This window comes from Actinia tenebrosa, unplaced genomic scaffold, assembly GCF_029948245.1.
Source record: "Actinia tenebrosa isolate PJP-AT-01 unplaced genomic scaffold, QUT_ActTen_1.0 PGA_scaffold11__36_contigs__length_13525064, whole genome shotgun sequence".
NCBI lineage: Eukaryota > Metazoa > Cnidaria > Anthozoa > Actiniaria > Actiniidae > Actinia > Actinia tenebrosa.
Window position 1 is genome coordinate 7,183,361 of NW_028292571.1, and position 27,324 is coordinate 7,210,684.

The following is a 27,324-nucleotide window of genomic DNA, read 5'->3' on the forward strand; positions in this document are numbered from 1 at the left end:
TATCGATTAAAACTTCGTTTTTTTAAAAAAAGTTAATAATTTTAAAATTAAAACTAGAAATATTACTAAAGATTAAGCATCGATGGTTTTCCATGACAATTTATGCGCTGAATTCTTTTTCTTTACTTTTCTTCTCTTCAGATACATTTTTCTTTATGATAGGTAAAATTCGGATTCTGTCGGAATATTTTCGAAGAAAATAGAACACGTACGAAGAAGTCCGAAGATAGTCGAAACTATCACGACGGGCTACGAACATATTACGAATTCTTTTTGATGATCGATATGTTATCGATTAACCTTCGTTTCACCTTCGTGTTTTGTATCGTGTCCAGCGGAGACACAACATGGTTCTACAAATTGACTGAAAACGAAGAAGAATTAGTGTTCAAATTTTCTTCCAAAGAATGAAAAAATGGGTAGCTCTTCTAGGTGGAGCGATGTTCTGTGTTTTATTTTTCTCCATGTACATGGTCGTGGATCAATTAGGGAAGACGCCGAATTATAGAGAAGCCTTTGAAACCAAGGTAAGCTTATTACAACACCACACTTTCAAGTTGTATGAAACTTTTTCACTATTTTGATGTTTTTGTTTAAAGCTATGTCGTTACATTCCGTATGATTGAAGTCATTATTCACCTAAAGTGATAAGATAAAGGATTATTCTATAATCTAGGCATTCTAAAATGTCTATTTTGTTTCGATTTTTGCATTTTGTGAACTTTAACTTAAATTTCACGTATTCTTAAAATTTTATAATATAGCTAAGTGAACACGTTGCGATTTTAAGCTTATAGTTTGTCTGCTTTCTATGTCTTTCTTCGCCACTTTTGAGCTCAATTCTGCAAAGTTTGACGATTTTTTAAGCATTATGAACACATGTTTTAACAGCTGCACCTAGTAGCCTTGGCTAGGCAATATTTGAAGGCTTAGAACACATGTTTAGAATAATTATGACCAGGTCTTTAAATGCGATCTTAAATATTTATGTCTTCGAATAATATCCCAGAATTGCTTTTTTCCCCTTCTTTATCATATCATTGTATTTTTGGACGTTTTGTCGAGATGACTATAGTTACTAACTGTATTGTCTAGCAATTGATTAAATATTTCCAAATCTGAGAATAAGAATACCAATCACTAAACTTTAGATTGAACTCAAGAGGCTTAATTAAAGATATCATAAAGCACAAAGTCTTTGAATTGTAAAGACTGTACTTTGATAGTGGTTTGTGGAGAGCATGAATGAGGGAGAAAGAGAAGTCTTATTATTGAATTTAAAGTTTTCAGAATATTATTATTTTTTAAATGATTTGCCAATTGAAAGGTAAAGTTATGCATGCATAGCATAAGTCCCCAACTAGGTAAAACCAATGGCTGCATGCATGCCCAGGGCTTACAGTAATGATGGATCAGTTTGCCAGTCATGATCACAGGTCAAATTAGTTTTAGCTCAGTCATACCATATTTTCTGGCTAAACATTACTGGTCAAAATGACTGGCAAGTTAAGATTGGACTGGATAAGTCCCAATCCTGGGCAGACATTGTCTGATGTCTGGGCGTTATTTTATGCCCTGATGTCGTCACCTGGTAATGTAAAAACCCCTAGAACTATCGTCATTAGAATCTCAAGAAAGATATGGAGGGTAGAGTTCTCTGTCTAGCAAGTTTTCATCCTTAATTACCTGACCTTCCCATGGAGAATTGGAACCTTTATACAGTGAGTGAAGAGGATGAGAATAGCATTTAGTTAATCCCTTGCCTCCCCACCCATGACCATTATATTACATCCGGCCCACAAGCTACCCCAGAAGTTCGGTCTTTGGTACTCGTAATAAGCTATAATCTTTGGTTGGCGATCATTAATAATGAAATAAATGTGGTCACTGAGAATGAACTTGTGCTTAGCATAATATAAACTGCTGGTCTTGGCTTATTTCCTGTAAATCATATGGGAAAAATCCATAGATGGCTGCCAGTAGCTTGAGCGACTACATGTACCTTGCTAAGAAATAGGTAGCCTGGAAGACAAGGGGTAGGAGCCTACTAGTTAAGTTGTAGTGGGACTGATGTCTTTTAGTTGGGAAAGAGAATTGTTTTGAATAGACTGCATTTGACAATCATAATCCTCCCATATCAATATCTTTTATCTTTTATTATATCATATACGCATGCATGCACCATAATCACTGCCGTTCCATGTTTTATTCAGGAACTCAAAGCACCAGAACCAGGAGTTTGATTTTGAGATAGGTGTAAATTGAAACATGATCACATATCTTTTAATGCTTTTTTCTCCTCACTGTTGTGTTTTATTCCATCCATCACCAGCCAACAATGACATGCAACATTGCCCTTCATGTGCTTTCAACCAGAAAATATTACAATGCTAATTATACAGCTTTTCATTAATCCCATATAGGTAACCGTCCAATTATTTTCTTTTAATTGGACAGGTCTTTTCGATAATGGAATTAATTAGACAGCTAGTATATAATTAATAGGTAATGGGATTTCATGCTCCCCAATCAAGAAATAATTAGACTCGAAAAATTTCTCTGACTGCCAAATTGGACTCGGCCTATGGCCTCATCCAATTTTGTCAGTCCTCGGAATTTTCCTTGTCCAATTATTTCTTAATTGGACAGCATGGAGTCCTATTACATATACTAATTGGCATATCAATTGTCTTGGTTATGATTATGATCAATCTCATTACCAGCCTAGTACAACATGACTGAGGCAAACACTGCCATTCATGTACTATAAACCAGAAATTATTCTATTGCCTGGTATCAATTATTAGCTGAATAAATCTTATTATCAGCCTACAATACAATGAAAGGCATAAACTGACTGTCATGTGCTATCAAACGAAAAGTTATTCCTGACAAAGAATATATATATATATATACACACACCCTGTACGAGACAAGAAATAACGTCTATTGATACAGTTTAGCATTACATATTATTCACTTCTTATATTACATATTATGTTACATGCAGTAATACAGCTGTACATGTATGTTTCAGACATACAGTACATATGTAGTGCAATGACTCCCATCAATGTTTTATTTTCTCGCATTTCTTCTTTCAGGTAAATGAAAAGATAAAAGTTCCCATAAAAAACTTAGAGCATGACATGCAACAGCTAGAGGGAAGCCTACGAATGTCAGGCAAAGTTATTAGCCGAATGCAAGACACTGTAGTGCGTTTCCATGCTGGAGATCCACATCTTAATTTTACCATACAAGATATCCACATACCAACTGTACATAACTATAAAGAAGAACACTTTACAACTACTAATAAAAAACCTGTATTACAGGTACATCAATTACGTACTGAGGGGAAATCCAGTAATTATGTAGAAAGTGTACAGGGAAAAACCAGTGATGGTGTTGATGATGGATGTGTTTTCTCAAGAGTAAGGTCTTGGAAATCTACAGATGTTAAGGTAAGTTACTGTAAGTGCAAATCAATTTGATATGTGAGTTTGCCATGCCCTAAGTTATATATTATTTAGTTCAGGTGGTTTTTTACAGTTGATCTGATCCCACAATAAGATATTCTTTTGTTTTAAGAATCATACAAGTGAGGCTATTGGGTTGATACAATGCTTGTTGTCTCATTTGCATCTCATTTCCATGCATCCGTAAAAAAAGAAATCACTTTTATGTAAGTGTCTAGTCGTTCTAGCTCTTTTACACTAATTGGGGACACTTTTCACTCACACGCTCGACCACTATATTTAATATTCTGTGCACACAACGCTCAACTCACATGTTGATTTTTACAGAGGGAGGGAACCGGAGAACCCGGAGAAAACCCTTGTTGCATAGGAGAGAACAACACATCAAACAAACTTAATTCACTACTGGCAACCACAGCACTCACTGGCAACCAGCGACCCCACCCGTAGGACTCACAGCAGTGAAAGACGACGTGTTAGCCGCTAGACGCCACCCATGCTACCCATATCGTAATATCTGCTATTGAAGCAATCAATTATTATCCATCTTTTGTGTCTGACTCACTCTGCCTTAAAATAAGGATCACAACAGCAGGTTATCAGCAGCAACAATTAATAACAACAGCTGAGAGCTCAGCATGAATAACAGCAGCAACCATAACAACATTACCCTGTATAAGTAGAAGCAGCATGCAGCAATGCCAGCAGCAACAGCAGCAGCTATAACAGCAACAGCAGAAGCAAAAATAGCAGCAACAACAGCAGCAGCCATCAGCAACAAGAGTAGCAATAACAGCAGCAGCAACAGCAGCAGCAATAACAACAACAGCAACAGCAGCAGCAATAACAACAACAGCAGCAGCAATAACAGCAGCAGCATTAACAGCAGCAGCAACAGCAGCAGCAATATAGCAACAACAACAAGAACAACATGAACAGCAGCTGCTTCTTAACAAATTCAAGTGCAACATAAATTACAAACAAGACAAATCACTTGTAACATTGTTTAAACTATTAAGTATTAAGTGATATTTCAATTATAAATTGTCTGATTGTTGTTATCCTTAGATGCTTGATGCATTAGATGTGATACCATTTGATAATCCTGATGGTGGTGCCTGGAAGCAAGGATGGCCAATCACATATGATGATCACTCATTTGATGAACAACCCCTTAAAGTCTTTGTCGTTCCACATTCACATAATGATCCAGGTAACCTTAACAGCAGTACTTTACCAGTATAATTGACTACGTCGAGGATGTGGTGGCCATCTTGAATCATAATGCATTATGGGTCTCCGGGGGGGGAAGGGGGGGCAAAACAAAACAAGGACGCTGAAATGACAACCCCACGATCGGTGTGAAATTTTCCTCAGTTGTGAAGCTGTCCGTTTGTTTTAATTCATCTCTTGTCAAATTGCCTTGTCGTGAACCGTCAAATTCAATAGTGCTATAATTGTAAGAAAGCTTTGTCTACTAGTCCCCTGGATAACCCATAATTTCTTAGGATTCAAGATGGCCACCCGATCATCAAAGCAGTCCATTATGCACACTGCCCTCTTATGATTTGTTTTATTATTAAGGATTTCCTCAGTAGGTAGTTCACATGTATCCAATGCCTCATCTTTTACTGCTGTGAGTCTAAGGGGTCGGGTTGCTGGTTCAAGCCATGCAGACCCCACAATGTGTATTGAGTTTGTTTGATTTGTTGTTCTCTCCCTTGCCACAAGGGTTTTTCTCCTGGTTGTCTGGTTTTCCGCCATCCCTAAGAATCATTAAATTATGTGATTTGAGAGTTGTGTTAGCTTTTAAAAAGATTACCAAATCAATTCAGATTAAATCAAATGGGACAAAGCAGTGGCATTTTCATGATAGTGGCTGGCATGCACTGCCAGATCCAGGGGTGGTAATATAGGTCACTAGTCACACCCCCCCCCCCCCCCCCAGCCTTTTGCATCTTTCCTATTAAAATGAATACTGTATATTGTAACATTTGATTGTGTCTTATTAGGTTGGATCAAAACATATCAACAATATTTCCATGATCAAACACGACACATATTGCACAACATTGTGGATGCTCTTGATGAGGACAAGCGACGGAAGTTTATCTGGGCTGAAATATCGTATTTCTCTTTATGGTGGAGCAGCATTGATGAAGGCACACGGTCAAGAGCTTTAAAGTAAGGTTCAAGACTCATGACAGTAATATAGTCTATTGGCTATTCTGAAGCTGTGGGGGAGGGGGGGGGGGGTGGGGGGATGGGTGGATTTGAAATTACAATGCACTGTGGGCCTTTACATCTTTACATGTGTTAGCTGGCCCCCAGCATATTTCCAAGATGGTGTAATTTTTGTCTCCTACTCATCCCTGTTTTTTCCTCAACTTTGGAATTAATTTAACTAATTAAAATGTAAACATGCCTAGTAGAACTACTTTTGCACAGTGAACCAGTTTATGCTGGCATAGAGTGAAACCTGGAGGCAATTCATAGTCTGACCCAGACAATACATGTAGCAAACAATAAGCCTTTTCATAGTTTAAGAATCGATTCCACTGTGCATGTGATTTTATCCCGAATTTCTCACCTTCTTTTGTTAATCAAGAACAAAAGAAGGTTTAGACAAAAGAAGGTGGGCAATTCGGGATAAAATCGCATGCGCAGTGGAATTGATTCTTAAACTATGAAAAGGCTTATCAATGTAGTAGCAGTGGTTTTCCCAGTCACAGGAATTAAAATCTTATTCCACAAACACCCAGTACACAGTATTTAGTTATAAATCTATTAAACTAAGGTTTAATTAAGAGTACTTCAATGATTGCAACACCATTTTCTTTCATTCCTACATTTCAATCCTCCATTCAACATTGTATTACTATACTCTCTCCTTCTGGGACTGAGACATCTCAGTCTGCTTTGCCAAAACCTCACCAGGTATCCCAGTTAACCAACCATTAATTTTAGGTAAATGAAGGACGGGTGGCATAGTTGTGATAGTGCTCGCCTCTCACCAATGTGATGACCTGGGTTGGATTTCTGGGCTCAGTGTCATATGTCATATGTCAGTGTCATAAGTTGAAGATGTGAATTTCTAGTTAGTTCTCTTCTTTGCTTATGAGAAGTTTTTCTCTGGGTTCTCCAGTTTTCCTCCCTCCACAAAAACCAACTTCTAAATTCCAATTTGAACATAAGACTAGGGCCACAGGTTTGTTAGCTACTGGGAATTTTCTAGTGCTACCCTCCTAAAACAAGGACAATTTATTTTTATTGAATTTGTATTATTTTTCTAGACTCATCAAGAATGGCCAGTTAGAGATAGTAACAGGAGGATGGGTGATGAATGATGAAGCTAATCCACACTTCTATTCCATGCTGGATCAAATGATTGAAGGACACCAGTGGATAAAGAATAATCTGGGAGAAGGTGAGAAGGACTCTCTTACTTGACTAAGCATAATATATCAAATTGAGCTGATCCTCGCAGTATACCAAGCAACTTATGCAGCTGCAAATTGAAAGACTCATATAAAAGCATTTACACTGGCTCTGCTCTGATTTTACTGCAAACACTACAGTATAGTCCTTGAATGAACAATACTTACCATCTTTTTAAATCTGTTTCAGACATTAAACCTATATCTGGGTGGGCTATAGATCCATTTGGACACACGCCCACTATGGCTTACCTACTGAAGCGCATGGGTTTTAACAACATGTTGATCCAAAGAGTGCATTACCAGGTGAAGAAGTACCTTGCTAAGACAGCTGATCTGGAGTTCATGTGGAGGCAAACCTGGGGTTAGTACAGTAAGCATATTAAATAAAATAATGAGATTTACTTTAGCAATGACATTTCTATAGAGTAGTTATTCATATACTGAAATTACAATAGGAACAAAAGAAGTTCATTTTTGTGGAAGGAGGAAAAATGGAAAACCCAGAGCAAAACTCTCAAAGCACCAGAGAGCACCAACAAGCAATTCTACTCACATGTAATACCGAGTGCGCAGTGTCACTCAAAACAAGTCACATTGATGAGAGGCAATAGATTAGCTCTCTCCAAGCTACACCACTTGTGGTTTCTTCATCTATGTTTTCTTTCATTTCTTTTTGCAGAAATTAACTGGTAGGGCGTGAGCTGAATCATGTGGCAGTCTTAGGAAACACCATTTTTTCAAAACACTTAAAACACTCTTGCAAAACAGACCAAAAATTGGTGCATTTTTGTTTTGTTTAGTTCGTAATCCTCCTTGGATCAGCCCAGAGGCTGTTTCAGGGTTTGATTGTGAGGTAGATGTGCCCTGTCTTAGATCAGCCCAGAGGTTGTTTGAGGGTTTGATAAACAGCTAGTAGCCCTATCACCTATGTTGGTTTACCTGTGTACTACATATTGTCCTGTTTTGATCATCAGATCATGGTTCTTCTACTGACATATTCTGTCACATGATGCCATTCTATTCCTATGACGTCCCTCATACATGTGGACCAGACCCAAAGGTAACATGACATTTATTTAGAAACTAGTTCACTGATCAATAGAGGCTTTGCAGCATCACGCACTGGCACCATAATGCCAGCTTGGACTGCCTGTGGTAAGATGGCAAAACAATAAAATCCCTTTGCGCTAGGGAATTGAATTCTTTCTCATGTAAAATGATTGTATTGTCCCTGCCATCTAACATGGCTGCCGTCACGTAATGGTGCAAAAGCTCTATAGAGAAATACTTCACATCTACAGTAAGTAAATAAGTGTGGGTCTATATCTCTGATTTATGTGAATACAGCACGATTTTTTGTCAAATTTAAGTCACATGCTTATGACAAGTTTTATCTCCCATAAACAAGCAATATACTTATACTTCGTCTAGGTGCAATGTCTGCCCATTCAGACCACATCATTTCCTAGTTTGAATTGTATCCATATATTTGTGTGTCTTCTCATGCACACCTGTGAAACAAAAAATGGTACTCTCGAGAATGGCATGGTCTGGAATCCATAGGTAAACATTGCAAACGGATGAGGTATATTTGTGTCACCAGCATGTTGTGTGAGACAATATTCCTCTCACAGTTCCCTGCGCCATCTTGACAGGTAGCCATGCCTTTGCATCGAAGCGAGGCGAACATTGAGCTTGCAATGATAGAGACCTATTATTCACATGTCTCTATCATTGCAAGCTCACCCATCATCTCGCTTTGATGCAGAGGTACGGCTATCTTTCAAGATGCCGCAAGGGGAAGGGGACTATCATGAGGATACCTATGGTTGTAAATTTGCCTTTTGAGAGTGTTCTAATAATTGTTTTTCTTTCAGATCTGTTGTCAGTTTGACTTCCGTCGTCTTCCTGGTGGTGGAATCACATGTCCATGGAGAGTTCCACCAGTACCAATCACTGATGCTAATGTGGCTGATAGGTAACCATCCTTTCTCATTCTATCCCATTTATCCATCCACCCATCCTTCCATCTGTCCGTCTGTCCGTCCATCCATCCATCCACCCATCCTTCCATCCATCAAAAAAATTATAGATCCACATCCCAACAACCCATTCATTTGATCATACTTATTCATTTATTTGTCAGTCTATTCATTTATTCATACCATCCATCCACCCATGCATCTATAACTCCCTTTTTCACTAACCTGCATAAATAAGTCTGTATTCTAGGAGCACATTATAGGTGCACATTATATGGTGTACAAAAGAAATATTTGAAGAAATATCAAAAACAAAGCATTTTCAGACTAGATCTTACGTGCGCTTCGGAAAACACATACAAATACTTTAAAATCAAGAGATACTTTTGAAGTTTCTTTTAGTTCAGAAGCAGGATTATGACTTTTTGAAAAATAGGGCTCAGTTTAGACAAAATATTTCCTTCAAGGGCTGTAGAAATTGCCTATAACTTGGCTCAATGGTTTTCAATTTCTCTTGAGCACTGCCCGAAAATGTCTCATTTTCATGTCTGCACCTGCAATTTTTTTGAAAGCGCTAGTGCATCTCAGAAATCATCTATTTGAAAACTGTCTGACTATAGGCTGTTTGCATGATGGCGTCATTTAACTACAACTACCAAAATGCTTCGTAGGTTTTCTTTCTTAAGCAAATATGTGTGTCCTCATGAGAATAGTAAGACAAATGATGCTAATTGACTGAACAAAAGAAAGTGTTCAAGGGAGTCTGGTAGTGGTAGTAAATGACGCTATAATGCAAGTGACCTCTTATTTTCCATGGTGTTTTTCAGAGCACAAACACTGGTTGACCAGTATAAGAAGAAAGCCCAGCTGTACAAGACCAATGTGTTGTTTGTTCCCTTGGGTGATGATTTCCGCTACGAGAAGAAATTTGAAACGCATGCACAATACACAAATTATCAGGTAAGAAAAAAAAGAAAAATAAACTAAAAGAAGGAATCTCTGGTATAGACTTTCTGGGCTCAGGGGTAATGTTTTCCCATTTCAGACCAAGTGTTGTTCCCTTGAGAATAAGGCTCTTTGTTTGAATCGTATCCATATTCATTAAATAAAGAAACAATACTCTAGAGAATGACACGTGGCCTGAAATGGGAAAATGTTACGCCCGTGACAAGGAGGTCCATTAAGGCTTGTAACCATCACAGATTGATGCTATTTTTAGAATGGTATTTGTAATAATTTGTTGTTTTCCTTGCTCATGGTGCTTACACTCTACGCTCTTTTAATCACGTTTTGTTGGGGGGGGGGGTGGGGTTGGGACAGAAATGCTAACAATCAAATTAACGATTCAAAAAATAGTATCAATGATTCTAAAAAAAAACCATCAAGTAATGCTCACTGTGGGTTGATAGCATTCTTCTGTAACGAAAAAAACTCAAGTTGTCTACTCTATATAAGAATACCCCCATATTACGAGAGGTGAGAGTGATCGTATGTTTTACAGGCCGCAATTGTACGTCACTCCCGCTTTGCGGGTTGAACATTTTTCTTGTCTCAAAATATAACTTTTAGGGTTAATTTAACCAGGAACACACCCAAAATATTCCTTTTTAGGCCAATTAACACGGAGCGATTTTCCCTCACAGCTGTCGCACTCAACATACTTATCCGAGGTTTTAACAGTTATTTACAGTCGTAAGCATGTTGTAGGGTCGACTAACAAGAAGAGATAGACCTTTTTAACTTGGGCATAATGTTTTCCCATTATCATTCCCTAGAGTATCATTTCATTGTTTAACGTTGTGCACGAGAAAACACATGAATTTGGACACAACTCCAAAAAAGAATCTTATTCCCAATGGAATGAAGGACAGTAACAATACTCGATGATGTCTTGTAATATTCTATCTTGTTAATGTGTGCATATGACATCATGTTTTTCTTCTTGTCTAGAAATTATTTGACTACATTAATTCCCATCCAAAGTTGAAAACTCAGGTAAGAAAGGAAGGGTGAAGATGTTAAGAATAACCTTTTTTTATTTTCTCGTGTTTAACCTTTTTTATTTATTTATTTATTTATTTTTTCATTTATTTATTTTTTCATTCATTTATTTTTTTTTTTTTCATTTTTCATTTTTTTTTTTTTTTTTTTTTTCAGGCACAATTTGGAACACTATCAGAATACTTCAATGCTATTTATAAAAGAACAGGTAAACAAAGCCAAAAATAACGGTAGAATTTGAACTTGTCCAATCAAATGTTTGGCTTGGCGGTCATTTTGACCACTAACGTTGAGCCAGAAATGAGGTATAACCGAGATAAAACTAATTTGAGCAGTCTTTATTCCAAGTGACTTCCCGGCCATTATTTCTATGCTATTTGATAGGGTAACAAGATTTAAATAGAGAAATTTTCTCCCAGGCCCATTCTAGATCGAGTTACTGTAGAATCTAGATGTTGATTTTTGCTGGAGAAAAACCCTCACAGCTACACCACTCATGCTTCCCTATTAGGGAGAGTGAACTGGTAACTTCTTCCTTCCCAGTCTTTTACTAAATGAGCCACCACAGCCAGCCTACACCAACAAGACAATTGCTTGTGGGGGGGACCAAGTATTAGCAGTAAAAACTAAGTTTGATGTGTTTTGGTTATTCTTCTTCTAGGAACAGAACCTGGACAAAAACCATCAAAGTTGAAGACTCTTAGTGGAGACTTTTTTACTTACTCTGACAGGTAAGACTTGGAGCATGCGCATGGATTGAGCATAAAACCACATGGCTTCTGTAAAACACCTCTATCACCACAGTTATGAAAATGATGATGATGATGATTACTACGATGATGGTGGTGATATGGCAATAATGATGATGATGCATAATGGTGATGATATGGCAATGTTGTTGATGATGATGGTAGTGTTAATATGATAATAAGGTTAGTGTTGATGATGATGATGATGGTAATGATAATAATGGGAATGATATGGCAATAACGTGATGATATGGCCGCAATGAGGATGATGATGGTAGTGATGATGGTGATGGTGACGATGATGATGATGATGATGATGATGATGATAATGGCGATGACATTGTTGATAATGAAATGATGATAATAAAACCCAGACTATTTATCCCCGAAAAAGAAAATGTCTGTTGTTTTGCCCCACCAGCCATTCCGAGGTTGAGACAAAACAGGGTCTAGTTGGCTATCCAGTGCTTCTTGGGTCTGTCTTAGGGGACATATTCCCAAGATATCGTCTATATCATCCCCTAAAACAGCCCCAAAATACACTGCAATACCAACTCGACCCATTTTGTTCCTTACCCTGGGCATGGCCTATACGACATGAATGCCATAAAATCACGACTTTGTATTTATTATCCTATAGAGATGATCATTACTGGAGTGGATACTACACGTCCAGACCATTCTACAAGAACCTCGATCGAGTCATGGAATCTCATCACCGTGCAGCAGAGGTCTTGTTCTATCTAGCCCACTCACGCGCCAAGCAAAAAGGCTCTGTTAGTTTTGCTTCTGATGAACTTTACAAACTACTTACTAAAGCCAGACAGAATATGGGGCTATTCCAACACCATGATGGGATTACAGGAACTGCTAAAGACTTTGTGGTCGTTGATTATGGGAATAGGTATGGTTTTCTTTAGTTATTATAGATCGCCTTTTGCATTCCATTTCGATGTGGATAATATCATGTTGGATTAAAAGTGTAAACAAGAGCAGGGCTCACACCATTATGGGAAAGTCGTTAAAGTGCAAGTGACCCCTTTGACAATACATTCAGTACTGGTTCTGCATAAAGTAAATAGTTGATTGGTAAAATATTTCTTGATCTGAGTGATGTGTTTCTAATTTATGAAGGTTTATACTTCCAATATGCTAATGAGTGCGACGTCTATTAAGGCTTAATTAAATAGACAAAATCGAACTGGTTCACAGATACAGTATTTAAAAAGCACCATTATTTTACTCATGGTTTACATGAAAGCTATTCAAAATTTTTATTTTCAAAATTGCCAGCATTTAGTATTACTAGTTACAACAAAAACACTCAAATACCTTACCTAACGTCATCATCATTAACATATTGGAAGTATAAACCTTCATAACTTAGAGAGGCGTCACTCAAATCAAGAAATATTTTACCATTCAAATATTTACTTTATGTAGAATCAGTACTGAAAGTATTGTGGAAGGGTTCATTTGCACTTTAAAGTCATGTCTTTTGACATTTCCACTCCAGCCCCGGAAAAATCATTGGAAAAGATTATAAAGGTCATGGAAAGGTTATGGAACTGATAGGTTTTTTACCACAAAGATAGACACTTCAAATACAAATTTTATTTAACAGAGAATGTGGGGTTTGGAATTAGAGTAGTCATAGGGTTTTGTTTTCAGATTCCTGCTCAAAATATACACCGCAAAGCTCTGTAGGTTGATATGCGGACAAACTTTGTAAACAAAGTCTTGGGTTACAAGGAAATTGAAAACAATAATACAACAAAACATGACATTGCTGCAACATTTTAGCTTGGAACTGGGCTTGGCTTGTCCGCATTTGACTTCCATGATGATGAACAATCGTGACGTCATCCATGGGAAACGCTATTGAGTCTCTGGCTCAGGGGACTGCTCTTTGAAAAACAGATAAATCAGGATTTTTTCGATTGAAAAAAATAGGGTGACAGGAGACAAGATGTATAACCAAAAAAACATGTGGGCACATAACGCCGGAAATCGCCGGCAATGGGCTCTTTGCAGTTAACGGCGGGACACGTACCTGTACGGGAGAGCAAAATTTTTGTTATTATTTTAAATTGATTATTCTTTTTAGCTATTTGTAGAGAACTGAAGGAAACAGGTTGTAGAAAGTGTGTTTGCTCTCCAGCAAATTTCATGGGAATCAAGATGTTCATTCATTTGCTCTCAGTGAATTAATCAGTACGTGATCACTGAGCTGCAAAGGGCCTATTGATTTAGTATACTTGAATAACGCGGATATTGTGTGCTCTGTTTCCCAACCCAGGGGCTGATGATTAAAGCACTGGACGCCAAATCGAAATGGAATTTAGAAGTTGATTTTTGTGGAGGGAGGAAAAACCGGGGAATAAGGAGAATTTAAGCTTTGAAGCACAGGAGCGCTCTACACACATGGGAAGACGGGTGTCGAACGAATGACCACAGCGGGGATAGACAGCGAATTAGCGGCGTCCACCACTCATTGTTCTCATATCTTTATCGTGACAGGCTACACAAATCCCTCCGCGACATGCAGCAAGTTATGAAAGACTCTGCACATTTTCTGCTATTGAAGGACAAAGCTGAGTCACCGGGGAATCACGTACCGCGTCTAAAAATAGTAAGTGGCGTCAGCAGCAAGTTAATAAAGTAAAAATTATCATGATGGTAACAGAGATGATCATATAATGACAAGGTGATGGACATAGTAGCTGCACTCTTTTCAAAACAAAACAAATTGTCGTAGAGCACGGCGAATGTACAACATCACGCAACAAGGGCGATAGATACCTCTTGGATGCTGGGGGAAAATGTCCGTATTTGTCGTATCCGTGTCGTCAGGTTCACCACAACATGTTCAACCTCGTCCAATATTTGTTAAAACTGTTATATTGTTTGATTTGATTTGATTTTAGGCTGAAGAGAGACTTGCTCAGGACTCCATTCCTCAGAAGGAAACCATCATAGTATCGAGCACTCCAAGGTATAAGCCTTTTCATAGTTTAAGAATCGATTCCACTGCGCACGCGATTTTATCCCGAATTTCTTACCTTCTTTTGTTTAAACCTTCTTTTGTTCTTAATTAAACAAAAGAAGGTGAGAAATTCGGGATAAAATCGCATGCGCAGTGGAATCGATTCTTAAACTATTAAAAGGCTTATTGATGTGTTATGAAAATGGAGACAGGTCAAGGATGGTAGGGAAAAGGGAAGAGTGAGAAATAAAAGGAAGGGAGAGAAGAGCTGAGGGTGATAGGGTGATAGGGTGGGAGTAGGAAGGAAGAAAGGAAGGAAGGAAGAAATGGAAGCAGGGAGGAAAGGGAGGAAGGAACGCGGGAAGGAAGAAGAAGAAAGGAAGGAGAAGTGAAAAGAAAAAAAGAAAAAAACAACAAGGAGTAATTGAAGTAGGAAAAATGCATTTCGATACGTCTTTATCCATTATTCATGATAGTTCTTGTTTCCATCAACAGGAGTGTAGTATTCTACAACCCTCTATCAAGACCACGAAGTGATGTGGTTAGTTTGTATGTGTCAAGTCCGCGAGTGACGGTGAGTATTGATGTGTTCGTATACGTTTTCTTTTTTTTTTTTTTTTTTTTTTTTTTTTTTTTTTGCCTTTTTGGGGGGGGGCTTATCCTAGGTTATGTGGGAAACTGGTAACGAGTAAGGCGCGAACAGAAGCATGGGGATGCTTTAAGGAACGCCATTGTTTCCCAAAATGTCGTAAAACTCGCTTTCAAAACAGACCGAAAATTTTGGGATCTTTGTATTATTTATTTCGAGTTCAATTTGAAATTTATAGGTACGAGTGATGTTTTGAAAGTTTTCAAAATTGGACGAGCCTTTCAGGTGAGTCCAAATTGACTTTCAAAACATCACGAGTATCTATAAATTCCGAATTGTACGAGAAGATCGTGCGATCGTAAGATTTTTTGTTTATGACACACTCAACAAATTTCAAGCAAATTAATTGGAACTTTATAGAGTACAATTTGAGATTTAATTGTACTCCTCTTCAAGAATCAAGTAACTTTTTCACAGAATCATATCAGATAAGTTCGTTCGAAATCCGTAAAAACAAGCCTAGAGGTTGTTTCAGGGTTTGATCTGTGAGTTAGCCATGCCCTGACTTAGATCAGCTCAGAGGTTGTTTCAGGGTTTGATCTGTGAGTTAGCCATGCCCTGACTTAGATCAGCCCAGAGGTTGTTTCAGGGTTTGATCTGTGAGTTAGCCATGTCTTGACTTATATCAGCCCAGAGGTTGTTTCAGGGATCAATCTTTGAGTCAGTTAGCCATGGTCTGATTTAGATCAGCCTAGGGATTGTTTCTGGGCTCGATCTGTGAGTTAGCCGTGCACTGACTTAGATCAGCTCAGAGGTTGTTTCAGGGTTTGATCTGTGAGTTAGCCATGCCCTGACTTAGATCAGCCCAGAGGTTGTTTCAGGGTTTGATCTGTGAGTTAGCCATGTCTTGACTTATATCAGCCCAGAGGTTGTTTCAGGGATCAATCTTTGAGTCAGTTAGCCATGGTCTGATTTAGATCAGCCTAGGGATTGTTTCTGGGCTCGATCTGTGAGTTAGCCGTGCACTGACTTAGATCAGCCCAGGGGTTGTTTCAGGATTCTACTTAACTTTTTAAGGTTGAAGGTCGACTGTCCTCATAAAAATAAGGATTGTTTTTTGTTGTTTCAGGTAAAAGATAGTGATGGTAATGTCGTACCCAGTCAAACCAACCTGGCATGGGATGATGACCACAAGATATCCTCCACAAGATACAAGGTAATAATTTTAAAAAGTCAAGTAAGAACAAAGACAACACCAAAAGCAAGAAAACGCATCCCTGGCTGGGTACACTTTGTTAGATTTCAGACCTTAATGGTACCCAATGGAAAGTACGTTTATCAGATGTATCTTATGATAACTCCATATCCAGTGGATAAAGTGATCCTGTTATCCATTATATTTATCCACTGGATAAGATTTATCCATCGGATAGTACTATTTACCCTTTGTACCACCGAGTCCAGAGGATAATTACGTCATTTCCTAAAATACCTTTCGGTCTCAGCTTCTTCGTTCTATTATTGTTTTGAACACGACAATGATCTTGCATTTGAGTGTGTTTCCACATCCGATTGGATTTTGATTGACATAGTTTAAGGGACCGATAAAAGGGCGGTCTGATTGCGTTTGATGTCCTTCTTCTCAACAGCTGGTTTTTGTTGCCAATACCACCCCCCTTGGGCTATCAATGTACCACATCAAGGAAGGATCACGTGATAATGATGAGCACCATACAGCTAAACTGACAGCCTACACCAGGCAAAGTGAGATCCCAAAACCAAACGAGGAGTTTAGCTTCCAGACTAAAGCCAGCGGGTCTGAGACAATCAGTATTGAGAATGAAGATATCATGGCTGAGTTTGATAGCAGTAGTGGCTTCCTAAAGGTAAATATAAAACAGTGGTTAGATCAAGGGCACTAGGACACCGAACGTGGTTGGATTTCTATAGGTTTTTTTCCTTTCGATTATTTGAATTAAATTAACGTTATGCTTGTTTACTTATCTTGTGTCCGTGTTCCTTCGCTGCTATAATGCAGCTGTTTTCTTCAAAAGGTCAAACGGTTTGAATAGCCGATGAGCGTTACTTCTTTAATGGCCGTTCCGTGCTTGACTCTGTTTGTACCAACCACTACGCGACCGCGCGATGCTCCTTAGAACTGAAGAAAGGGGAAAAAACCGTATAGAAATCCAACCACGTTCGGTGTCCTAGTGCTCTTGGTTGGATGCTTAACTTTTGGATACTAGGGGGAGGGGGTCATCATAGAGCGTTTTCACATGACGTCAAAGCAGCCATGTTTGGTGTAACAAAACAATACATTCTCTATCCTCCGGGAATTGAACTCTATTTTTATGCAAAAACTGTGCAGAAAGTTTCTGTTGTTTGGTACACCAATATGGCTGCCTTGTCGTGTGCGTGACAAAGAGCTCAGTGTAGGAAGGAAAGGAGGAAGGAAAGGAGGGAGGAAACAAAGATGAGACAAGGGAAGAGGGAAAGAAAGACAGAAAGAAAGAAGGGAATAAGGGACAGAGAACAAGGAAATAGTGGAAGGATGGATTGATAACTGAATGAATAAATTAAAGGGTTAAACTTTTAAGGAAATGGTAATAACATAAAGTCCAAAATGGCGCACGACCGGGTAAAAACAAGGCATCCAGAGCCAACAAATTTACAGTATTTTCTTATAATTTGCCACAAAAATGCTGTGTTACCGAATCATCGCCAACTATTCCGGTCATGCGCCCGCGTACAAATGCAGCGGTGTCGCTTGAAAGTGTTAAGCGAGTTAAGTCAGATTTTACAAAGAAATGTATAGAGAGTCAAGATAGTTTTCGATTTATAAATTTCTGTGTAAACAGTTTTCCACTTGCCGGGGTAGAAGAACAATATATAAAATTAAAGCATTTGATTTTTACCAAACATACTTTAATTTGTTTGAAAAAACCTTTCCGTCTCGATAGTTAGATTTTAACAGCCTTCTTGCCATATGTGCTTTGTTAAATTGCAAGAAAAAACACAAAAGGTCAAATATTATAAACAGGATCTCTCAAAATCAGAACTAGTTACCTCATTTGCCGGGGTCGATCCTTAAAATACACACATTCTAAATTACTGATGTCGAATCTGTGGTTGATTGAACGAATTTATACTTTTCGTTTTTTACTTTCAAAAAGTTCTGATTTGAGACGAATATTTGTGAGATCCTTCTTCAAGAATAGGCACTTTGTGAAGCAAAAACCTTGAAAATTATTCGCAAAATACGGCATGTTTGGTACCAAAATAAAGCTTGAATCCTCAGCTCTCGTTTGCCATCGTATTTGTAATAGGATACCTATTAAAGCACAGGAATACCGTAGCAAAAGGTTTTGTTTCTCTAAGTCCGGGCCTGAGAGAGCTTGGGCTTCCTGTGGTTTATATTTTATACATGATATCCGCTGACTTGGCGAGCGGCGCATGGCCGGAATAGTTGGCGATGATAAGGAGGAAAGAACGAAAAAAAAAGTGTATGCCTTGCATTGACATCATATTATTTATTTGCATTTTGCCCGGGATGCTTGCATCGTTTTCACGTAACTCACTCGTCCTTGCGCCATTTTGGTGTATGAAATGAGCCAATTTTTAATTTTGCGTTTCTTATTTTTAAGAGTATTACCGACAAGGCCGACAAATCGAGGACAGATATAAACATCGAATTTGTCACCTATGGAACCAAGGGCTACGGAGACAAGAGCGGTGCTTACTTGTTCCTACCAGATGGACCAGCTAAGGTAAGTCATTAAAACAATGTAACCTGTGTAGTGTGACCAGATGGACCAGCTAAGGTAGGCCATTAGAATGATGTAACCTGTGTAGTACAACCAGATGGAACAGCTAATGTAAGAATGGAAAATCCGGAGAACCTGGCGAAAAAATTATTCGAAGCTCAGGAAAGAAGCAGCAAGCATGAGCGCAGCACGTGACCCGTGCTTCTGGTCAAGGTTTTGTTGCATGTTGCATAACAAGCCCTAAATGCACTATGGACGATGTGAATGCAATCAGCGGAAGATTGCAACAATATGGACTTTATTTGCACCGTTGTCGGCATAATAATTGAAGCCTTTTTTTTTTTTTTTTTTTTTTTTTCGCAGCCACATTCTCCTTTAGAAGAAGTAACAGTATATGTGACGAAAGGAAAAGTGGTAAGTTCTCGTACGGTTAAACTACATCGATACAAATCCACTCTTGGTAATTAATGGCGTCTCGGTATTATTACAAGTAATAGCATTACCTGAGGGTGACTAGTGATTAATTGTCCCGACGCCGTAGGCTCAGCAAGGGGCTTTAACTAAACCTCCCAAGGCTTGAAGGAAAATTTAATCACTAATCACCCTCCGAGTTCATGCTATTAGTTGGTAATATTATGATTACCGACTAAGGTATGGAACCAAGGGGTACCAAAATATAGTTGACTTTGGTTAACCAAGAGCGAAATTATTTGGTCTCTTTTTAAGGAGTCCTGATTATCATGTACTATAGAGTATGTGCAGACGTTTTTCACTCGTGTCCAGCATTCTGGTATAAGGCAACGTTCCCTGAAACTCCTTGACTTAAGGTTTGGTTATGTGGGAAAATGCAACGTTTGTTGATTAAGAAATAATAAAGGTACCCTCTGTAGAGGCCAGTAACTGAAATAATATATTTGCCTTTACGTGGTTGCGTGGAAAACTGGTAATGAATAAGACGCGCGCGTTGAATCATGGCGCTGTCATCGCGAATGGCATTTTTTTCCTGGCGGAAAACTTTGCAAACTCCTCTTTAAAAACCGTCGAAAACCAAAGTAAAATGTGACTCCATTTAGAAAGAATAATTTGTAAAACAAAATGAAAAATAAAAGACAATCCCCTGATAGACGTATACCGTTATTTTATCCTGTTAGATGCAAGAAGTGCGTGTAGCTTTTCCTAACGTTCTACATGTCGTCAGGATCTACAGTGTGGATGGTAAGAATGATCATGTTTTTTCAATCTTATGTGCTATACATTTTACTCGTTGAGAACTTAGAAATTGAAAAAAGTTTTGCAATCTTTTTTTTTTTTTTTTGAATGCAGAATTAAATATGTTTCTTAGTTTAAATAGCTCGTTTCTACGCGTCGCGTCTCCGCGAGCTCAAAATATATAATAAAACAATTATTGCATTCGGTTTTGGCATGGTAAATTATCAAGACCTCGGCCGTTTTATCTGGCGCAGCCTACGCCGCAGCCTATCTTTGGCAGATAACACTGTCTTGGTCTTGATATTTTACGATATCATGCTCCACCTCACCAAATAATTGTATAATGTACCTCCAGGTAGTGATAATGACGTTATCTGTAAAATTTGATTACACATCGACAGAAAACCCAGAATAGTCATGTTTTGTCCTTTCTTTGTAGGCCCAGAAAGCAAGATGCTGGATATCCAAAACACGGTTGATATCCGTAGCGCGTCCAACAAGGTGACTAAAGTGAATAATTACTGCTTTCCTCCAGCCCACCCTTAAAAAAACATGCATCTTGCTCATTGTTTTGGTCGGTTAGATTTCGTCCACATCGACCAAAAGGACATTTGAGTGTTAAAAAATACATCTAATCTATTGTGTTACTGCCTCGTTCTATTGTTTTATAATCCAAAAGGTCCTTGTGGTCCATGTGAACGACTGCTAACCATTTTTGTCTCTACTTAAAAATGCCCGATGTTCTGGGGCTGCATGTGACGTCGTCATGGCCACCATTCTCGTTGATTTTGACAAAAGATTTGGTCTTGGTGTCTTTTTTATTCCTTGTGGTCGAGATTTTTTACCTATCCTGAATGGTCTCTCCCTATAGTCATTATTCCTTAAACATATCGCCACAGTAACAGAGTAATCCATCAATTATATTTGTTATTTTATCAGGAGTTTGTCATGCGTGTAACCAGTAACATTAAGAATCCCAACAGAGAGTTCTTCACCGACCTGAATGGGTTTACGGTAAGGTGTTCTGTTTCGAACTATTTCACGGGTTAAAAAAGGGGCGCACTTGGATGAAACTGGGAAATGACTTAAAATTGGTTAAACCGATCAATATGGCCTCAATGGTCGCCAAGCGACATATTTTCTTAACAATCAAAAGTGTCAGATAACAATTTTCACTTATCTTAACATTTATTGTATCCTATATCGTGAGTGAATGACATCATTTGATCAACCCTATTGTCATTTTATCTTTCAAACCAAAATTTCTTGGTGACTACATGTTTAAAATTCAGAATTGTTGGTCAAGTAGTTTTTAAAGTTATTTATATTCATTGTTAAATTACTTAAACCGGGAATAATCAGTTTCCGATTTTGACGGCTTTTCACCCTAGTGTCCCTTTATTAAGTAAATTCATTCTATAACTCTATTACGTGACCAGCATCCCCAAGGAAGACTGCTTTGTGAAGGCTCAACGACACTGATTAACTGTTAACATTATTTGATTTCCAGATCCAAAAACGTAAGACATTAGATAAGCTCCCGATCCAGGCCAATTTCTACCCCATGCCATCCATGGCCTTCTTACAGGACCGTACGAAGAGATTGAGTTTACTATCTGCCCAGCCCAATGGAGTAGCATCTCTGCAACCAGGTATGGAATATATCAGTATAAAAAAGCACAGATAACCCATGTTTATGAAAACATCACACAACACAGTAAGCCCAAGGTAAATAAACCAATACTTAACACAGGCAACCCAAAGTAAACTTATTGCTTAACAAAGCTAGCTAGCACAAGTCCAAATAGGTATCAGCGGCTATGCTTGCCTGTTCACCTAAACAATTGGTAATTTTTCCAATCGAATACAGAATACGACCAATAAACTCGAATTGATAAGATTTCTTAGTAGTTCTCGATTTTTTTCATAATGTACCTTTAGAATGAATAGACCGTTTTCTCAAGGTTGCGTGCGCATCCAACTTGACGGGACACGAAACTGAAAAACAAATTCAGTAAAATTGAAAACACAATTTTCAAGAATAATCGAGAATAATCGATGTTATAAATTCTTATTGAAACAATTTTCATCACCATGCATGATAATACTCGTGTTCTGGTATCGTGGCAGTTCAAATTCTTTAAACTTGGATGCGCACGCAACATTGAGAAAACGGTCTATTAACTTTAAAAGACAGACGTTTACAATTTTCAACAATCGGTGTCTGTTCCATGCTGTATATCAAAAACACATTTTAGCATATCCGACTTAGCAACAGTAATTAGAGAGGTAGAACAATGAATGCGGAATTGGTGTGTCAAATGGTGTGGTTATCAATCCAGTGAATTATCTGTTAATCAGGGCTAGCCCCTATACCCTATATAGCGTATCATGTTTTCCAGTGAAGGTCCGTGGAATTTCAAAGTGTTTGTGTTGTTGACGTTATGCATTCTTTACTTTACCGTTGGTATTTGTAAATATCTAGACACTGATACGAGGCTAATCCTGGGTAAATGAGTTTGTAATGAAGGAATTTGACTAATTCGAAAATGGTCTGTTGTTTAGGGTGGGGACTATTAACCACAGGGATCCCATATACTTGTAATCACGGTTTGTTATTTGTTATCTACAGGTAGTTTAGAGGTAGTGTTGGACAGAAGACTATCCCAAGATGATAACAGAGGTCTTGGTCAAGGAGTCCTGGACAACAAACGAACACCTTCCAACTTTAGACTGTTACTAGAACGTTTTAAGGACACCGGCAAAGATGCGGTAAGTACGTGGTATACGAATGCTTAGGGCCGGTCATTTTGTCCACTCATGCTTTGCGCGCCACGTTCAACGCTCAGGTGGTTGTGACTCTCTAAATAGAATTGATTTAGAAATTGATTATGCAAACTTCTTTTTGCAGCCCAAACGGGAAACGCTTGTCTACCCTTCCTTACTGGGTCACCGATTGTCAGACCACCTCCTTCGCCCCCAATTCACCTTCTATACTCAGGCAGAAACATCCGATGCATATGGGAAACTGTTACCTAGTTTCTCTGGTTTGACGACACCATTGCCATGTGATGTCTCGCTTTTGATGCTACGAACGATTCAAGATGGCGCCGCGTCTAGACCTTCAGACGAGGCACTTATGATTGTACATCGAAGAGGCTATGACTGTAGTGTCATAAATAAGTGCTTGAAGAATACTAGCCTTGGCAAGGTGAGTAACTGACAGTTTTAAGATTATCGATGAAATTTATTTTTTATTTATTAAAGTAAGTATAAGCCGCAGATTGATCCCTGAAACAACCTCTGGGCTGATCTAAGTCAGGGCACGGCTAACTCATAGATCGAACCCTGAAACAACCTCTGGGCTGATCAAAGTCGGGGCATGGATAAGTCACAGATCGAACCCTGAAACAACCTCTGGGCTGATCAAAGTCGGGGCATGGCTAAGTCACAGATGGAACCCTGAAACAACCTCTGGGCTGATCAAAGTCGGGGCATGGCTAAGTCACAGATGGAACCCTGAAACAACCTCTGGGCTGATCAAAGTCGGGGCATGGTCAACTCACAGATCCAACCCTGAAACAACCTCTGGGCTTCGATCTAAGTCAGTGCATGGCCAACTCACAGATCGAACCCTGAAACAACCTCTGGGCTGATCTTAGTCAGTGCATGGCCAACTCACAGATCGAACCCTGAAACAACCTCTGGGCTGATCTAAGTCAGTGCATGGCCAACTCACAGATCGAACCCTGAAACAACCTCTGGGCTGATCTAAGTCAGTGCATGGCCAACTCACAGATCGAACCCTGAAACAACCTCTGGGCTGATCTAAGTCAGGGCATGGCCAACTCACAGATCGAACCCTGAAACAACCTCTGGGCTGATCTAAGTCAGGGCATGGCCAACTCACAGATGGAACCCTGAAACAACCTCTGGGCTCCTCTAAGTCAGCGCTTATCTAGCTCACAATTCAAACCCTGCATTACTTCTGAATTATCCTCATCTTTATCAGCATTATCAACATAATTTACTTCATCGTTGCAGGTCATTCTAGGGAACCTATTCAAAGGTTTGTCAATGTCAGAACTCAATGCTGTGACACTAACGATGCTACACGAACAAGAGAAGAAAGATCCTTCGACACCGGTCAAACTCGACCCAATGGAACTCTACTCCTTTAGAGTCAAGCTAAGCTAAAATAATTTATATATTATTTTTTAATGAAGTATTAAGTGATATGATGAATGACTACCTCACACGCTGAGGATAGATAGAAGTCGGGGTCTCATAAAACGATATTTTTAGAAGTTTAGAACTCTGCTGACATTATCAGAAACTGAATCCACAACTGTGATACACCTATTTAAAAAAACGTTGAAGGGGCGAACGACAAATGGCGATCGGCGATTGGCGATTGAAAAACACAGCGGGTATGCATCGAAACTTGAAACATCGAAACATGCGAACTCTGTGTCTGCGAGCTGCACGCAAAAATTTGGCTTTTCGCTGCCGTCAATCAAACCTAATCAGTCGGTATCTTTCATTTATATGACTGGCGGTAGCGAAAAACCTTCAACATTTTTTGAAATAGCTGTATGCTGTAGAATTTCCTAATGATAGAACGCCGGATAATGGCGGAAATAAACTAGGTTCTTTTCAAAATGTCCTCTTATTTTTTCATTATTTGGTACTGGATCTAAAGTGATTGGAACCAGTGCAAAATAAAAGAAAATGAACAATTTGCAAAGCTCTTAGCAACCACATTTCAGTTTGAAGACTTGTACTAGACGCTGTCATTTTCTATTTATATAGTGTTTCAAAGCTTGAAATTTGATGGCGTCACACTTTGGCATTCTATTCGGTTAACCCATAAGAATCACTACATTAAGCAAAGCGAATATCGTTCATAGTCGACTAATTTCTTAAAACCGAGCGTTAACCGATTAAAATAAGTGAGCTCGGACCTCGAACACAATCTCATACGTTAATTTCTTGTTCTTAGGAACTATTAAACTGGCGTTCTTCAATAGGACATTTGCATTATGACGTCATTAACTACAACTACCAGAATCCTTTGCACACTTTCTTTTTTTTTCAGTTAACAAGCACCAGTTGTCTTTCTATTCTCACGAGGAAATAATTTGAATAAGAAAAGTGCTAGTGGTAGGATAATGACGTCATCATGCTAATTACCTATTTACCCTAAACATGTTTTCCCATTTCAGACCACTGTGCCATTTAACAAAAGAGTTCTTTTTTTCTTTTTTTTTTTTTTTTTTTTTTCACATACAAAATTACAAGTTTTAAATTAGACATTCAGTAAAAAAAAAAAAACAGTGGAAAGGTACAAAAAATAACAACCGAAAAGGGTTAATTGGGGATTGGCTCCTTATTTAGTAACTAGGATAAAGTTAATTATGGCGGATAAATATTAGCATCCTTTGTTAACGGCACCGCGATGACTTTTGTCTTTTAACTCTCCTGTTCAACCGTTAATGGAATGAACAATAGGGAATGACACGTGGTCTGTAATGGGAAAACAGGGAAACGAAGGTAAAGTGGTCTATTCCGTACAGTAACCGAGTCGTATACCGAATTCCACTAAGTTAAATAAAAAAATAAATAAACATTCAAAATAATATTCAAAAATCCGAAACGTATTGCATTCTGGTCTAGCTTGAGTTATTACATCACCTTAGATTGTGGTTTTTACTCTAGCTAGACAAGAATGGCCCTTGTTTCGGTAACAGTTTTCTTTGATGGGTATTACTATTTGGGATGCCTGTGGTAAGGTATAAGAAGAAGGACTGGGGACGTCTACCTTCCCCGTTCAACCACAGCAGGTCCAAGGAGGGTACGCAATGTTGATTTTTTTAGTCCAAAAACAAATTCTGATCACTCGGGGAGGGTTAATCTTCATGTTTATTCAAGAGGCAGGGTAAGGAAAATAGTTTTATGATAATATAATTGTATAACATGAATTTTGTAGCAGTAGACGGTGACAATAATACAGCTTGGGCTGCCTGTGGTTAGATAAATAAAATCCCTTTGCTCTCGGAAATGGAATAAGCCTGACGCGAGATGACGTTTTACCCCCGACTCTATACCATAATAGTTTTTAAATTCTTTCATTAATTTTTGACTCCTCAGAGAATACAGGAACAATAGTCATAATTAAAGAACAAAAGCAGTGTGAAAAGGATTATGGTCTAGAGACGGGGGTAAAACGTCATCTCGCTTCAGGCTTATTCTTTCTCATGTAGAACGATTGTATTGTTCCTGTCATCTAACATGGCTGCCGTCACTTGTTTGTGCAAAGCCTCTATAGATGTACATTCTGTCTTAACACCCCCTCGCAATAAAAAGGGAAGAAAAAACGCACAAAACGTGAATGAACAAATACAATAGAAGAAAGACAGACAGAAATTTTTAAAAAAAGATTTAAAACCTCAAGCAAAGATACTAGAAAAGAGCAGCATTTAAGCAAACAAACCAAAAACCAAAAACAGAGTTTGTTTGTTAGTCTGTCTGTCTGTTTTGTTGTTGTTGTTGCTGTTTTTGTTTTTGTTTTTTTTCTTTTGTTGTTGTTGTTTGTTTGTTTTTGAATTTTTGTTGGTTTTTTTTTTCTTCGTTTTTGTTTTTGTTTGTTTGTTGGTTTTTTGTTGTTGTTTTTTTCTTTTTTGTTGATATTTTTTTCTTTCCGTTTGTTTTGTGTTTGTTTGTTTGTCCAGTCAGTGAGTTTGAACCCTCCAGTGGAAATCTAAATCATGGATCGGCCCAGTGAATAAAATTTATCCGTCAGATAGCGCTATTCACCCTTCGTCCAACCGGGCACAGTACTGACTATAGGCTTGTGTTCCCGTGGAAACACAAACGTGTTTTCACATGTAAGAGAGGCTAGTCAGTCCAGAAATATATATAATATTAATTAATTAAGTGGGTTGCCATATTTCAATTCGGTGTATAATGATCCGTAATCCTTTGAAAGTAGAGTATAATGATGTTGTTGGGCGATAAGGACTACATAGAAGGAAGTGTTTATTCTTGTGAAGTAAGGCAATTTTAATAAGAAATTTGATAAAATAAAACTGGAAATGAAAAATAAAATAAGTTATACAAAATAAA

General features: G+C 38.3%; 1 protein-coding gene across 2 annotated transcripts; it reads left to right on the forward strand.

The window, feature by feature from the left end:
- Positions 1-330: 330 nt before the first annotated feature.
- Positions 331-27,324, forward strand: LOC116299384 (alpha-mannosidase 2x). 2 transcript variants are annotated; one of them, XM_031708038.2, is made up of 27 exons: positions 331-527; positions 3,105-3,464; positions 4,548-4,692; positions 5,492-5,663; positions 6,773-6,906; positions 7,107-7,280; positions 7,894-7,979; positions 8,797-8,897; positions 9,729-9,861; positions 10,852-10,896; positions 11,059-11,110; positions 11,564-11,633; positions 12,292-12,555; positions 14,172-14,283; positions 14,579-14,646; positions 15,133-15,211; positions 16,356-16,442; positions 16,876-17,112; positions 18,871-18,993; positions 19,354-19,404; positions 20,142-20,205; positions 20,639-20,700; positions 21,139-21,213; positions 21,710-21,851; positions 22,832-22,971; positions 23,111-23,410; positions 24,244-27,324. In XM_031708038.2, exons 1-27 carry the CDS (start codon positions 408-410, stop codon positions 24,394-24,396), a joined length of 3,549 nt encoding a protein of 1,182 aa, XP_031563898.1. In that variant the 5' UTR covers positions 331-407; the 3' UTR covers positions 24,397-27,324. The 2 variants fall into 2 exon arrangements, with proteins under 2 accessions (XP_031563898.1, XP_031563899.1); XM_031708039.2 differs by having other exon boundaries at positions 3,336-3,464.

Coding starts and splice junctions, on each gene's coding strand:
- LOC116299384 (XM_031708038.2), top strand. CDS start 408: ATGAAAAAATGGGTAGCTCTTCTAGGTGGAGCGATGTTCTGTGTTTTA. Junction 7,980..8,796: donor CATGTGGACCAGACCCAAAG/GTAACATGACAT, acceptor TTTTTCTTTCAG/ATCTGTTGTCAGTTTGACTT. Junction 18,994..19,353: donor TACCAGATGGACCAGCTAAG/GTAAGTCATTAA, acceptor TTTTTTTCGCAG/CCACATTCTCCTTTAGAAGA.